This window comes from Carassius carassius, chromosome 34 (genome assembly GCF_963082965.1).
Source record: "Carassius carassius chromosome 34, fCarCar2.1, whole genome shotgun sequence".
In the NCBI taxonomy this organism is placed as follows: domain Eukaryota; kingdom Metazoa; phylum Chordata; class Actinopteri; order Cypriniformes; family Cyprinidae; genus Carassius; species Carassius carassius.
This window is the reverse complement of record NC_081788.1, coordinates 21,502,921-21,518,503: the sequence shown is the minus strand read 5'-3', so window position 1 is coordinate 21,518,503 and position 15,583 is coordinate 21,502,921. Positions and strand designations below refer to the sequence as shown.

General features: G+C 35.9%; 2 protein-coding genes across 2 annotated transcripts; both read left to right on the top strand.

Annotated features, from left to right (window-relative positions):
* Positions 1 to 1,208: 1,208 nt before the first annotated feature.
* On the top strand, positions 1,209 to 9,932 carry LOC132114728 (glutamate-rich protein 3-like). The gene is made up of 12 exons (XM_059523013.1): positions 1,209 to 1,359; positions 2,276 to 2,369; positions 2,634 to 2,759; positions 4,403 to 4,474; positions 4,575 to 4,703; positions 5,428 to 5,595; positions 6,056 to 6,253; positions 6,362 to 6,539; positions 6,756 to 6,942; positions 8,483 to 8,694; positions 9,029 to 9,202; positions 9,290 to 9,932. Exons 1-12 carry the CDS (start codon positions 1,340 to 1,342, stop codon positions 9,694 to 9,696), a joined length of 1,965 nt encoding a protein of 654 aa, XP_059378996.1. The 5' UTR covers positions 1,209 to 1,339; the 3' UTR covers positions 9,697 to 9,932.
* A 1,144-nt stretch (positions 9,933 to 11,076) lies between these two features.
* LOC132114726 (glutamic acid-rich protein-like) lies at positions 11,077 to 15,053 on the top strand. Its single transcript, XM_059523008.1, has one exon. The coding sequence runs from the start codon at positions 11,155 to 11,157 to the stop codon at positions 14,350 to 14,352; it is 3,198 nt and encodes a 1,065-aa protein (XP_059378991.1). The 5' UTR covers positions 11,077 to 11,154; the 3' UTR covers positions 14,353 to 15,053.
* The last annotated feature ends 530 nt before the right edge of the window (positions 15,054 to 15,583 follow it).

The following is a 15,583-nucleotide window of genomic DNA, read 5'->3' as shown; positions in this document are numbered from 1 at the left end:
TGCATTGTTAAACTTTCAGATAAACATCAATTGGTATTTTTAATAATTTTTCCCCCTTGTGGACCTCAATCTAGTCTCCACAATGTCAAAAAAATTCAGCTTTTACCATTCTTGTTGGGACATACTGTCATGTCGAATATCCCCTAATGTGGGATAAATGAGTACACGCACAGACACGTTGGGTTTCCAGATTTTATTGGGACATCCGCGGGTAATGGTTTTTATACTGTACAAACTATTTATAAGGTTGTATCTATATAACCCTCCCCCTAAATCTATACTCACACAAAACTTTCTGCATTTTAGGTTTTCAAAAAACAAAAACATTCTGTATGATTTAAGCTTGTTTCCTCTTGGGGATCAAAAAATGTCCCCACAAGGAAAAAGTTTTTAACCTCAAATTTTTGTCACGCGACCAGATAAAAATAATTTTAGATGCCAGGAAGTCAAGTCACCTTTATTTATATAGCGCTTTTAACAATATAATTGTGACAAAACAACTGAACAGCATTAAATATTATAATAGTGCGTCATTAATGCAAACAGACAGTTCATCATCCAGCTCAGTTCAGTTTAAATAGTATTTGTGTAATCAAGTCGAACATAAGAAAAAACATGCAAATAGAAAGAACACATGAATAAAAGGAACACATGAAAAAGCTCAAAGCTTAATTTACTTAATCTTTACTCAAGATACTGTACTTTATTTTTAAGTTCCTTCAAAAAAATAAATAAAAATAAATAAATAAATAAAATTACATTCTTATGTTACCAAGAATTAAATCACAAATTTAAATCATTACTGCAGTGAAATATTCTGATGATTCCTTCATCACCACACAATCCCCAGTGAAAACACTAGAGGGCGTTAATGTACAGCTTTATGGCTTAGTACCTAACCTACAATAATCTTAACGAAATAAACCGAATTCATGTTTGGGCCTTATAAATCTTCACAACCATAACATTTGGCAAAAGTTATATGTTAGACAATACATTACATAATTTTTTTAATTTTTCAACTTTTCCATTTAAATAAATCCTGTATTTTTTATTTCCATCACGGATATGTAAAAAAATTGACTTTAAGACTTACTAATATGAGCTATAATGTAGCTTTTAAATAAAGCACAAAGAATGCGGATTCTTTAAGGGTATAGTCACGTGATTCACCATGGCAACACTGGCTGTCATCAGTTCCGCGCGAGCAAAGGTGCTGAGTGTTCAGAGCCGGGCAGACAGATGCACTCATAGTTTTAATGTCCTCTGGATTAAAGAAAGCTCTCCTATTATTGCTTGATTGCTGGATTCATATCAAAGATCACTGCACAGCGACAAAATGAGTCATCTGAACCAAGGGTGAGTAACTGAGCTAGACCAAGTTGCAGTGTTGACTGAAATTAACTGTAAAATGCTCTCTAACTACTGTCCTGTGTTAGACTGCTAGCTGCATTATGCATAATTTTATTTATAACAACATTCATAGTAATTATATATTTTTCAGCTTTATTTATATGACATGAAACTATATGACCAAAAGCTCTTGTTACTGTGGAGATGAAACAACAGAAGAAATTAACCACTCCTTAATGGACAGGCTATACTGTTCAGGCATGACTTAAGGGAATGTTGTTTATTTGTTGACCATGCCTCACATCACTAGCTGTCATATTAAATATATGTCTGAATTGATAATTAAGACAAAAATGAATTATATTTACGTGTAATTAGAATTAATCCATATGTTTAGACTGTTTTAAACAGACGTTCTGTTTTATTTTTAAGCAATTTAAGAGAGATACATGAATTCAAAGGGGGGCCGTGGGTTAAGTGTGCTATCCATTCACACTCAATTCTAATAGAAACCAGACACCGGTAATGGTATCTACTTGGCCTGAGGATTGGTGTACAGGTTGTGTTGTCTTCTTTGCAAATGCTGAGGGAAATCAAATCTGTATCGGAAAAAGCCAGGCAGACAAACAGTCGAGCATTTCCAAGACTACACTTGACACAGATGTAGAGTGCTCACCTCAAGCTGAAATCCTTGGCACTGGTGGCCTTGAGGATCACTGAATCATTCCATCAGCCTGTTCGGCCCATCTTTACATTACAAGTCCATCATGCCTGGGATGAGATATATGAATGTTTTAATGTGCCTGACAGCAGGCCAGTTTCTACTGGGATTACAGATACTGACAGATTTTTCAAATAGTGTAACATATTGACATTATCAATGTTTAGGAATACAGTGTTGGTAATATTTGTGTCCATGTAGTCTTATTTCAGCTTACAATAGCTTAGCTGACAAACACCTGACTGGATACTTCAACAATGCAAGAATACGAAGACATCTTAAGAAAGTTGGGCTGGTATGTGCACATTTTAGATTGTCGGTCTAGAAAATGATCTTATGATTATTCATTATCCTAGAGTTTAGATCATTCTAAAAAGTTTCAATATTTACAAACTGACATACGTTGATCTCAATGAATGTTATATCAAAAGTTATAGAATGTTATTCGAATTCTCATAAATTTCACTTTAGATAACTTGTTTAAAGATAAAAATAAAGACACTTTATGTCATACAAGATCAGATGCATCAGTCATTAAATGCAGGTGCGTGTGCTTCAGATCACTCGGAGCGGCCGGATTGTTCCAGATAAGGAGTACAAGCACAAGCTGATCCAGCGAGCGCATCAGAGACATGTGAGGGAGTGTCTAGCTCAGGCCATTTTTCACAAGGTCTTAGAAATGGAGGTGAGAGCATTATACAGTCCATGGGTGCTTTAGTAAAAACTCTATTATCCTAGACTCTAGTGTCAAAAAGTAAGGCACTGTTATGAGATATTCTGCTCACATAATCAGATCTTTACAGCATAAAAGGCAGTATGTATAACTTTAAATAATCACAATTAGTTTAAATCCGTAATCTAACCTCAAATATATATATATATATATATATATATATATATATACATACACACACACACACACACACACACACACACACACATATGAGTCATCGCTAAAATGCAAGTGATTTCTTCACTTGCTCGCTCACTGGATACCTACCTCTTTCTGGCGAATTCTCTTGTCAGAAATAACAAAGTGCAAATGTTTGTATGAACCTGTAATATACTAAATTCATGGTGTAAAAAGTTCATTTATTTCAGTAATTCAACTCAAATTGTGAAACTTGTGTATTAAATAAATTCATTGCACATAGTCTGAAGTAGTTTAAGTCTTTGGTCCTGCTAATTGTGATGATTTTGGCCAATTCACTATCTCAACAAATTAGAATATGGTGCCATACCAGTCAGCTAATCAACTCAAAACACGTGCAAAGGTTTCCTGAGACTTCAAAATGGTCTCTCAGTTTGGTTCACTAGGCTACACAATCATGGGGAAGACTGCTGATCTGACAGTTGTCCATAAGACAATCATTGACACCCTTCACAAGGAGGGTAAGCCACAAACATTCATTGCCAAAGAAGCTGGCTGTTCACAGAGTGCTATATCCAAGCATGTTAACAGAAAGTTGAGTGGAAGGAAAAAGTGTGAAAGAAAAAGATGCACAACCAATCGAGAGAACCGCACCCTTATGAGGATTGTCAAGCAAAATCGATTCAAGAATTTGAGTGAACTTCACAAGGAATGGACTGAGGCTGTGTTGGTGTGCTTGACTGGCCAGCAATCTCACCAGACCTGAACCCCATAGATTCTCTTTATTGTCAAGAGGAAAATGAGAAACAAGAGACCAAAAAATGCAGATGAGCTGAAGGCCACAGTCAAAGAAACCTGGGCTTCCAAACCACCTCAGCAGTGCCACAAACTGATCACCTCCATGTGACACTGAATTGAGGCAGTAATTAAAGCAAAAGGAGACCCTACCAAGTATTGAGTACAGGTACAGTAAATTAACATACTTTCCGGGAGGCCATCAATTCACTAAAAATGTTTTTTATTGGTCTTATGAAGCAATTTGTTGAGATCGTGAATTGGTGGGTTTTTGTTAAATGTTAGCCAAAATCATCACAATTAAAAGAACCAAATACATAAACTACTTCAGTCTGTGTGCATTGAATATATTTAATACACAAGTTTCAGAATTTTAGTTGAATTTCTGAAATTAACTTTTCCATGACATTCTAATTTATTGAGATGCACCTGTATTACAGATGCTCTGTCAGATTGAACCGCGGTCCCAGCGTGATGTTTTTTAAGTGAACCGTCCCACCCCTAATATATATAATCTATAATTTGTATGTATTTATTTTACTATTATAATTTTTAATTTTTAGTCTGTTAGTATTTATTTATCCTAATATATATTAAACTAAATTAAAGCAAACTTAAGAAAAAAAAAATCAAGATATTTTACCTTTCCACTGTTTATTCAGCGCCTTCATCACACTGAGATCAAGAGAAAACTTGAGGAATTTGCACGGAGGGAACGAATCCACAAAATGAAGGTTTGTCATTTTTACAGAACTCCTTTCAGACTCAAACTGGCCTAGTTGACATGATAATAAATGCAATTTTTTTTATTCAACGTTTTGCTTTTTATGTTAGGCTGAGCGGACTAAGAGATATGAAAACGAACCAATGCTAATGCTGTCACCTCGGCCACCCACAAGGCCAAAGGTCTCACATGCACGGCATTCTGGGCCGGAGGGAGAGCATTCTGAGTCAACAGAATCTGTGAGTGTATTATGGGTAAAATCACTTTATAATCTAACCATTTCCTTTCAGTTTACATACTGTACATTACGATTACCGTAGTAGGTACCTCCTCCGTAATAAATGTGCTTCAATGCTGTATTATAAATTACTGTTTTCCTAGTGATGTGCTGTCCATTCATTTTCTGCAAAAAAAGTCATGAATTTTATCTGCTTGTGTTTATTCTAGATAGTTACAGAGCTAGTTTTAATGGTTGCTAAATTGCAGATTCAGATCATTGTTTGCTCATCAGGCTCTGACATGTTTAGCAGAAGGTGATATGAAGTGTTATGGTTGTTCCAATCATGGATGTTTGCCTGTTGACGGTGCCTGGAGAGTTACTGCTGCAGTAAATTGATGACACATGAGATGTATTGTTTGCTTTGGTTTCTTTATATCTTTTTTAAAATCTCCTTAAAAATGTAAGTAGTTTTGACTTTTTTTAAAGATTGTATAATTAATGTATATTGTATAATTAATGCACTTGGAATTTCTCAATTTAATTATTAGTAATTTATTTCAACAATACTTCTATTTACTGGAGATTTATATTTATTACACAACAAATAACAATACAATGAAAGATAGTGTATATATAACTCCTTTCCGATAATGCACAAATGTTACATCAGTAGGACATGTCTTAAGCATGTATATTCAGCAGATTTAAAATTTGGTAAGTGAGTTATTGTCTTACTGCTGTAGCCGAGTTCCTCCAGGCCAAACACGGCTCTAGGGAAGATGCAGAGGCCTGTTCGACTCAAGCCCCTGAACAGCAATAGTGCCACGGCCTCTCTGAAGAGAACCTCCCCTCGACACAGACTCCGGGACTGGGACTCCTCCAATGACACCGATCAGCCCGTCAGTTATACAGTGAGACCATCCTAAAGTCCTAATACTTACACCTAATACAAACACCTCGTCACGGGTCACTGACCATGCACAAATCACACTCAAATATCTAATATTACTAATATTTTTACTTAAATATTACTAGTAATATTTTTGTGTGTTCTTGTAGAAAAGTAAAAAAATATATATATTTATATATATATATATATATATATATAAATATAAAATCTATCTATCTATCTATATATATATATATATATCTATATATATATATATATATATATATATATAAATAAATAAAAAAAAATATATATATATATATCAAGCTAAACTAAATTTAAACGAGAAGCTAAAGTGGCAACTAGCTGGAATAAATTTTTTTTTTAAATGTAACATTTTATTTCAGTTTCAGTTTTACATTTTAATGAACTATAATAGCCTTACAGCAATAACAATTGTATCTATCCGGGTTGTTTTAAAGCTGGACAGAGACGCCAAGAAACATTTGACCACGACAGACTTCTCTAGCACTGTCTCGCCCTACCGTCTTCCTGTCATCAACAACTACGTGACCCCCGTGCCGCCCCTCACAAAGAAGAATGAAAGAGGGGCGAGAGCGAACAGCACACTCAGGGGTCGAAAGTTAAGACCCACTACCGCACCAACAGCTGCTACAGAGGTCAGTATATGTTGAAGTTATTTACTGAGTAATCAGGGATGTGAAGGTTGACGAAGCCATTAAAATAAATCTTCACTCACATATATTCTGCTATTCCTGTGTCTGTAGCCATCTTCTCTCCAGAGGACATCAGCCCAGAGTAAAATGTTAGTAAGCATGGTGTACTTTGGGAAGAGTGTTCACCTGTCCCATGATCTGATGGACCTCAGAGATGAAGTGAAGGTCTTTCAGCAGCACTGTGGCGGAGAGAACCTGTGTGTCTACAAAGGGAAGCTGAGAGAGGGAGGTCAGTGTAGGTCTCTGTACACCTGTGCTTTGTGATTCATATCTTAAGAACACCATGAATTGAGATACACTATTGATCTGTGGGCTTTTTGATAATAAGTGGCTCTTATCTGGAAGTGCTGCATATATTATATTATGTGATTCTCCTTGTTGATTATAAGACACGTTCATCAAAAGCAACTGAAAATGAACTTTCTTTGCTTACCCTTACTTGCAGAAGTGTTCCAGTTTGTGTCAAGACGTCACCAAGGATTTCCCTTCAGTCTTACTTTCTTCCTGAATGGCCTGCAAGTGGATCGGCTCAGCTCCTGCTGTGAGTTTAAACACAGGAAAGGCTCTCGGCTGGGGGGCAGACACGGACACTTCGGATTTTGCGGTGTGGAGGGAGCCTCTCCATGCTACAAGTAATGAAAATCTATTTCAATATATATTCAGTACATTTCGATGATATTTTTGTGCACATTGTAAAAATCATGAACAAAATCTTTGCAGTTTTGTAGAGAAAGAAACATAGCTACAAATATCCCAGCTATACAAATAATTTTACTTTAACTCTCTTAAATAATTGTGTCATATCGGATAATGTTTAGTGATAGAAAACACATTTATATTGGCAAGGATGATATTTACATTTACTTTTAATCATTTAGCAGATGCTTTTATATTTATATATATATATATATATATATATATATATAGATATATATATAGATATAGATATATATGTATATATATATGGCTTTATTATGGTTTATTATATATATTTATGGTTTATTATATATAGTAAGCATCACGACTGTTTTTAACATATATATATATATATATATATGGCTTTATTATGGTTTATTATATATATTTATGGTTTATTATATATAGTAAGCATCACGACTGTTTTTAACACATGTATATATATATGGCTTTATTATGGTTTATTATATATATTTATGGTTTATTATATATAGTAAGCATCACGACTGTTTTTAACATATATATATATATATATATGGCTTTATTATGGTTTATTATATATATTTATGGTTTATTATATATAGTAAGCATCACGACTGTTTTTAAAATATATATATATATATATATATATATATGGCTTTATTATGGTTTATTATATATATTTATGGTTTATTATATATAGTAAGCATCACGACTGTTTTTAACATATATATATATATATATATATATATATATATATATGGCTTTATTATGGTTTATTATATATATTTATGGTTTATTATATATAGTAAGCATCACGTCTGTTTATAACATATATATATATATATATATGGCTTTATTATGGTTTATTATATATATTTATGGTTTATTATATATAGTAAGCATCACGACTGTTTTTAATATATATATATATATATATATATATATGGCTTTATTATGGTTTATTATATATATTTATGGTTTATTATATATAGTAAGCATCACGACTGTTTTTAACATATATATATATATATATATATATATATATATATATATGGCTTTATTATGGTTTATTATATATATTTATGGTTTATTATATATATTAAGCAGCATGACTGTTTTTAACATTGGTAATAATGCCAAAAAAGCATATCAGAATGATTTCTGAATGATCATGAATCATTGAAGACTAGAATAACGGCTGCTGTGAATTCATATTTATCACAGGAATAAAATTAGTTTTAAAATGAATTAAAATAGAAAACATTTTTTTAAATTGTAACAATATTTCACATTATTACTGTTTTTCACTATATTTTTGACCAAATGCAGCCTTGTTGAGGATAACTTTTTACAAATCTTACCGATCACATGGTAGTATTATATAAACCACCACACTGCCTATTTATCATTATTGGCTTTGGCCATTGAAAAAAACCCACACTGGTCCACCACTAATCAAAATGCATTATGGTTTTGTATGATGTAAATCTTCAGGTGTATTATTGCCATGGGCTTGGACAAAAAACCCACCCCTCCTCAAAAAAGAGTGAAAGAGGAGCTGCCAACCTTTAAATCCCCTATTGCTAAGGAGACCACAGATGTAGATGAGGACATAGAGAAACAGTCTAATGCAGAGCTTGACACACCTCAGGAAATGGACACAGAACCTAATCGAGAAACAACAGGACAGAAAAAGACCAAAGATGGTACAAACAGTTTTCTGATTTCAAGGAACAACCTCTAGATGTTCTTCTGCAGGGCTATTTGAATGTAGCACAACAAAAAATGAACTTGTGATTACATGCAAGATAAACAAAATCTGTTTCTGTTATGTCTCAGCTGTTGTACGTAACTTTAGAAATTGTGTGTTCCTGTTGTTTGACTCCTAGAGCATGACACTAGCAACACCAAGGTCATGGGTTTGAATCCCATAGCACACATACTGATAAGATGTGTATGTTAAATACACAGAAGTCATTTTAGTCATTTCTATTGCATCTTTAAATTAATTGCTTTGACCTTGATCATGCTCTCATATAGACTATGAGGAAGACTTTGAGGCAGATGATGAAGGACCAGTTGAAAATGGTGATGAAGCAGAGGAAAATCTAGCTTCTGCTGCCAATGGGGAAGAAAAAGAAACTGAGACCAGGGATGAAAATTACAAAAATGAAGAGAAAAGCAACTCTGACAGCGATGACACCAGTATGTCCAGTAAGTTTTACTTTTTCACACTTTTCAGCAACATGTCAAGATTGTTAAACACCTAAAACCTACAGATTAATCGTCGTCTTCTTTCAGAGGTCAAAAGGTCATCATCTGTCTCATCTGGTCGAACATCCAGTTTGTCCAGCATTGACAATGACAACAGTGAAAGAGAAATTGTGGAGGACACCAAAGAAATCTCCACTGCTGATGTTCCAGTGGAGAGCTTACATGCAGAGGAAGTTCTCACCACAGCTGAGACCAAACCGGAGGAGACAGAGGCCACAGAGTCCAGCGATGTTACATTACCTCGAGCTGCAGTGGAAGATTCTGGCACACAGGATAGTCCAGGGGATGGCATGGAGAAGAGCGACCTGGAAATGTCAGAAGACTCAGACAAGAAAGAGGGAACTGAAGATGAGCAATCTGGGGAGCATGCCAAACCTGAAGATAAGCCACAAGAAAATCAACCTGAGAGAGGTGAGTGTCTGCATGAAAACTAGTGCTGTGTGCCTGTCATGATCGAACCTTATGTGTTTATTCATGTTGGCTTTTACAACATCAGAACTGGAGGGTCTTTATTTTTTTTGCTATTTGATTTTCTACTTTCAGCTTTGATTGCTGCACGATAAACAGAGTGTTTAGTTACTTCACACAGCATTTATAATTTAAAGCTTTAGTGTCTTTTGTTGGATGTTAAAATACTTTCTCCTGTCCCAGCTTAATAAGCAGAGACATCTGTTTTGGCACAAAAATGACATGTTTCAGCTTTAATAATAAGCATCTTTTATTACCCTGTTACTACCTGAATTACTTTACTTACCTGTACCTGAGGAGAGCATGATGACATGTTTTTTTGCAAGTACAAGACTTCACTAATTACTCAAGTTCTGATTGTGTTAAAAGCAAGAACATATGTTACGCACTTCTCTGTGTAATTTTCAAGGCCACTGAGAGCGCAGTTTATTTAACTCTAGGTGGTCTTGCAAACATCATTGTATTGATTGGTTTGTGCTATCAAATGTGTTTTTAATTGCATGTTATTTGTTTCCGTAAGCATACTGCTCAGTATAAACCCAACTGTCTTGACTCTTACAATCCAATCAAGGTTTAGACTCATTTTTGAAATATGACAAGTGCATTGCAAAACAATCTATAAAGTGTATTATACATTACATGTTGGATTTGCTAATCTAATTGTGGGGAATAGAGAGCAGTGTTTTCTATTTGTGATTTTGTGTTATGTTTCTGGTTTCAGTGCATGATTCATAAAGTGCATCTAGCCATTTTTGATTTGTTTTCTGTTACACATAATTAAACACACTGTTTGGCTCAATTGGTTGTTGTGTAAAATTCATGTGTATTCTCATCAGATATGGTTATGGATCCTTTTTTGGCAACTGTACAGTGTGAAAACATTAAAGTGATTGTTGGCTGCATGCTGTGTTCCCAGTCAAAGTGTTTGCTGTGCTTGTGGTAATAAACTTTTGAGCAACTGTTTTATTTACACTATTATTTTATGCTTTTTAGATTCAATCAATTCTAAATGTTTTTAATATTAAATGAATTCCACTAATTATGTGACTGTTATTCATTTAGTTAATTCACTTTCAAGATAACATTAACATTTTGTTATGGATGTCATATGTCTCATTCCCTGTGACTATAAACAGCCAAGTCAATGCAGGAGAAGTTGGCTGAGGCCATTTTGAAGCAATCTCAATGTAGTTCAGAGCCAGAGTTTAGTGATACAAGCACAGAGGAAGATGAAGGGGCTTCAGTGAAGACCCTAAAGGATGGCCAAGGTAAAAAAACGTTGTTGTCTTGTTGTCAATTATTTTTTTAAATAGCACTAGTAATGTGTATTTTATAGTGTATTTTTTACACAATAGATTAGTTTCTGCAGTGCTCAAACAAAAATGTTTGTAGAAATGTATAAATCTGAAATGGTTTAATTATAAATGCTCACTTTTACAGTAGCCAAAATGGCTGAAATCACTTTACCTCAACCATCAAAAACACAAGATGATATTCCGGATGAAAGTGGAGCCAACTCACAGGAGGCTGCATATGAGGAAAGGGTGCATGTTGAGATGGGTCAGCTTACAGAAGAGACAAATACACAGGAACCTTATTTCTACACAGAAGAAGAAGTACAAGAAATAGATGAAACTAAGGAAGGAGCGGAAAGTTTAGACATGGAAGAAAAGCAGACTGAGGAACATAGTGAGAGTACAAATGAGGTTGAACAACCAGATAAAAGAGAGGAAGTGATAACTGAAATGGAGGAGACACAGGAGAAAGTTATGGATGATGACAATCCAATTGCAGAGGTACAAGATTCATTAGTAAAAGAACCAGAGATGCATGCTGAAATGCTGGACACTGAGGTTCCAGAGATGGAGGGAGAGGGTTCGGCATCTAAGACAGAGAATGGTACAGAAACAGGTGCAGGTGACACTGAGAGGCAGCGAGACACTGATGACACAGATCAGAACATTGAGAGGAGGAGCGATGGACAGACAGACAGAGATGAAAGAGAAGACCTAGCAGATGAGGCTGGGGATGATAGGTCAGCTGGGGAAATGGTACAGGAGACAGATGGCAAGGTGGATGTTGGGGGTTCTGTTGGTAAGGTGGAAGAGGGAGAAAAATCTAGTGAAGATAAGGTAGAGGAGGAAGCAACAGAAAAGCTAGAGGTTGAGGATAGAATTGAATCTCTGGGAACAGAAGAGGCAATGAAACCTGGGGAAGAAGAAACCCAAGATAGTGAGGAAAAAAATAAGGTTGGCCATGATTTAAATGAAGAAGATAGAGAAAATGAGGACAGTACAGAAAAAGGTAAAGGTAGTGTGAATGATGAACATAATGATGGTGAAGCTGAAGAACTGTCTAGTGAGGCTGGGACTAGACAAAATGATTCAGAGGGTGGTCAAGATGTGAGGACACAGGGTAATGAAATAGAGGATGATGGACTGAATGGTGAAAAGAATGAAACAGAAGATGGAGAACAGGTTAGAAATAAACTTACTGTTGAGGCAGAGGAAGAAGGGCAAGAGAAACCAAACAGTGAGGAGAATATTGGAGGAGAAACCAAAAAAGTGAAAGACGAAACAATGGAAGATGGGGTTCAGAAAGAGGAAGAAGAAGCAAAAGTGGAGGACAAGAAGATAGATGAGATGGCAGAGGGAACAGATAAAAATTGTGTTGAGAATGAGTTAGAAACAGGTGAAAAGTCAGAGAAAGAGGTGACAGATATGAACAAAATTAGTGAGAATACATTAGATACAGGTAATGGGAAAGAAGAGGAAGTTTCTGAAGAAAATACAGCCCAAGAACTAGAATTCAACTTTGAGGTACAAAATGAAGAATCTGTTTCACAGGAAGAACAAAATGAAATTGGTTCAAAGGGGGCACCCAATGATGACATAGAGGCCAGTACCAAGGAAGAAGTAGATGAACCTACTGATGTGAATAATGACCTGCTGGATGGTAACATAGATACTGAAAAAGGAGAAAGACAAGATGTCAGTCTTGAGGAGGTTGAGAAGGTAGAAGAATATCTCCAAGAGGAATTGCAAGAGAAATCAGAGAGTGAGACAACTGGCGATAGGATTCAAGATGTTTTAGATGATAATGAAATGCCAGAAACTGATAAAAATATGAAAGAAATAGAAAAAGATGTTGACCAAGAGCAAGAGACTGAAAACAAGTCAGATACTGAACTTGTTCCCTCAGAAAGAGAGTCTCAATTGGGCAATGAACATGAGGACCAGACCAGTGACAATCAAAAAGCAGACAAACAGGATGACAAAGAAAAGGATGATAAAGAATCGGAAACATCTGCAACAACATTGATAGAAAATGTAACCTCTCAGATAACCCAGGAGATGGTCAATAAGGATACACAAAATGACATCGTCTCGGCAGATGCCACAGCACAAGAACCAAGTGAGTCAGAACTTAAGGGTACTGACACTGAACTGAGAAGTAGAGATGCTCCTGAAGTAATGGATGCTGATCCAGTGGAACCTCAGGAAAAGAAAGGGAATTCTGTAAATAATGATGGTGGTTCATCTGTTTCCCATTCACTGGAATCACAGCCTGTAGAGAAAGTAAAAAAAGGGGTAAAAGGTCCAGTTCTGAGCATTGATTCAGAGGATCTTGCCATTCATTCAACAGCTTTAACTAAAGCGGTTGGGGTGGATCTAGTAAGTAATTGGATTAACATACACCAGGAATCAAGGTATTTTCAGACATTCATCGAGCCGCTTGATGAAGAGGGTCTCATCTTGGAAGAAACTGAGGAGAGGCTAAATGGTGAAGTTTTAAATGCTACAGATACACCAACAAGTACTAATATTGAGGGCCTTGATGAAACTCTCAAGAGTAGAGACGAAACTGCAACTCCTGTAAGGAAAATTCTCAATGAGAATGAGTCTGTAGTTGAAAGCTTGAAAACAGAGACTAAAGTTGAGGCCATAGAAGCAGATGCTCACAGTAATTACTCTAAAGACAGTGTACATACCTCAACTAAAGATGATATAGTCCAGGAGGCTGGATATACTAGAGGTTCCTTGGTCACTACTTGGTCAAGACTGAGTAATGATGAACACCCAAATCAAAAAGACACTTCTGGACAGGAAACTTCAATGCCAGATGATGTCATAAACCTTGAGACATCAGCAACATCTGAAGACAATCAAGAGCAAACACCATCTGAATCTGAACCGCAGGATGTATCTACAGATGTCGACCTGAATGCAAAAGAGTCAGAAAGAAGTAATAAACAAGATATGACTGATGAAACCAAACATTTATTACAAACAGAGGAAGCAAGTAACAAAGAGACCCTGGAAAGTTCAGAATATATCGAGCCTCAGAGTCCGACACTCACAGTAATTACAGACCTCACAATCATCAATCAATCAGAAAACAGGATCCAAGACGACACTGCAAGTGTAGACTTCCATTCTGGACAGTCAGATGGAAGCAAGAACGTGGACGGAAACAGGAAAACAAAAGTAATTGATGGTCTTTTAACACAGACTCTCACCAGCAGAGACACTTTAAGCACTTTCTCATTGGACGACTCAAGGCTTTTTGGGCCCACAGGATATCCCATTTTAACGACTGCTCACACGGAGAACAGTTATTAGTACAATGGTAAATCTTTCAGCTAACCCAGGGGTGTCCAATCCTTCTCCTGTCCTGCCGAGTTTAGGTCCTACCCCAATTAAACATATCTGAACCAGTTAATCAAGGTCTTCAGGATTACTAGAACTTCCAGACAGGTGTGTTTGGGCAAGTTTGAACTAAAATCTGTAAGACATCGGCCTTCCAGGAGCAGGATTGGACACCCCTGCCTTAACTCATATTAATGGCTTTAAAATAATGGCACTTGCTTTTCCTCATCAGAGATCCATAGTGAGTCCTGTGTGCTTGGTAGGGAAGCTATCAACAGCCCACTGAAAATAGACACCGTAGGAGACACGTGGCACAAATAATTTAATTATTCATGATATAGAGCCCTCCATTTGGTCAGGCTGCACTATAGCAGTAGAAACTAAAGGCTGGAATACACAGACTTTTAAAATGTGAACAGATTTTAAAACACTGGGCATCACTTACCGAGTTTGTGATAGTCACTGAGGAAAAACTGAGGATCGTACACTCCCTGACTTTAAAGTTGTTCTGATCACAAAAAAATTTACACAGAAACTTGCAAACTGTTGCTAGGATACGCATGACAAATGAAAACAATATGCGTTCTAAAATCAGCTCAAAATATCAAACATGCTTAATATCCTCCAACTGGATGGAATTATAGACTGAAGCAAAAAAAATCGGAGTCTGTGAACATCATGCACTACACGATTTTCTATGGAATCTGACTACTCAAATCTGCTGACTGGCTCTGACTTTTGGCTACTAGCATCAACTTCTCCAGACTGTAAACAATAATGGGGTGCATTACAGACTTAAGAGAATTTACCTAAAACCTCAATGATTGCACTTTCCTTTGTGTTCCTAATTAGTTTTCAGAACACTTTAATATGCAGATGGAGTGTGATATGAATGACATGAACAACCCTCTCTGATTTTTAGCACTAGTTTAATGGTGTTCTTAGACCTTACACTGGATTAGTTCACATACATTGCCGAACCCTTTCTTTTTCCTTGTCATAATCATGCAGATCATGGGAGTTAAATCAAACCTGAAGTGTTTTGATTCCTCAAGCAAAGCCAAATTGCTCTAAGAGTGCCTGTTTTGTCAGGTGACATCAGTCATGATCCTGTCAAGTTCCTTTTTCACTCGCTGGCTTATTTGTCTAAAAAAAGAAATTAGAATAAAATATTGAAATAGACTATTTGTCCTGATCTACCAGA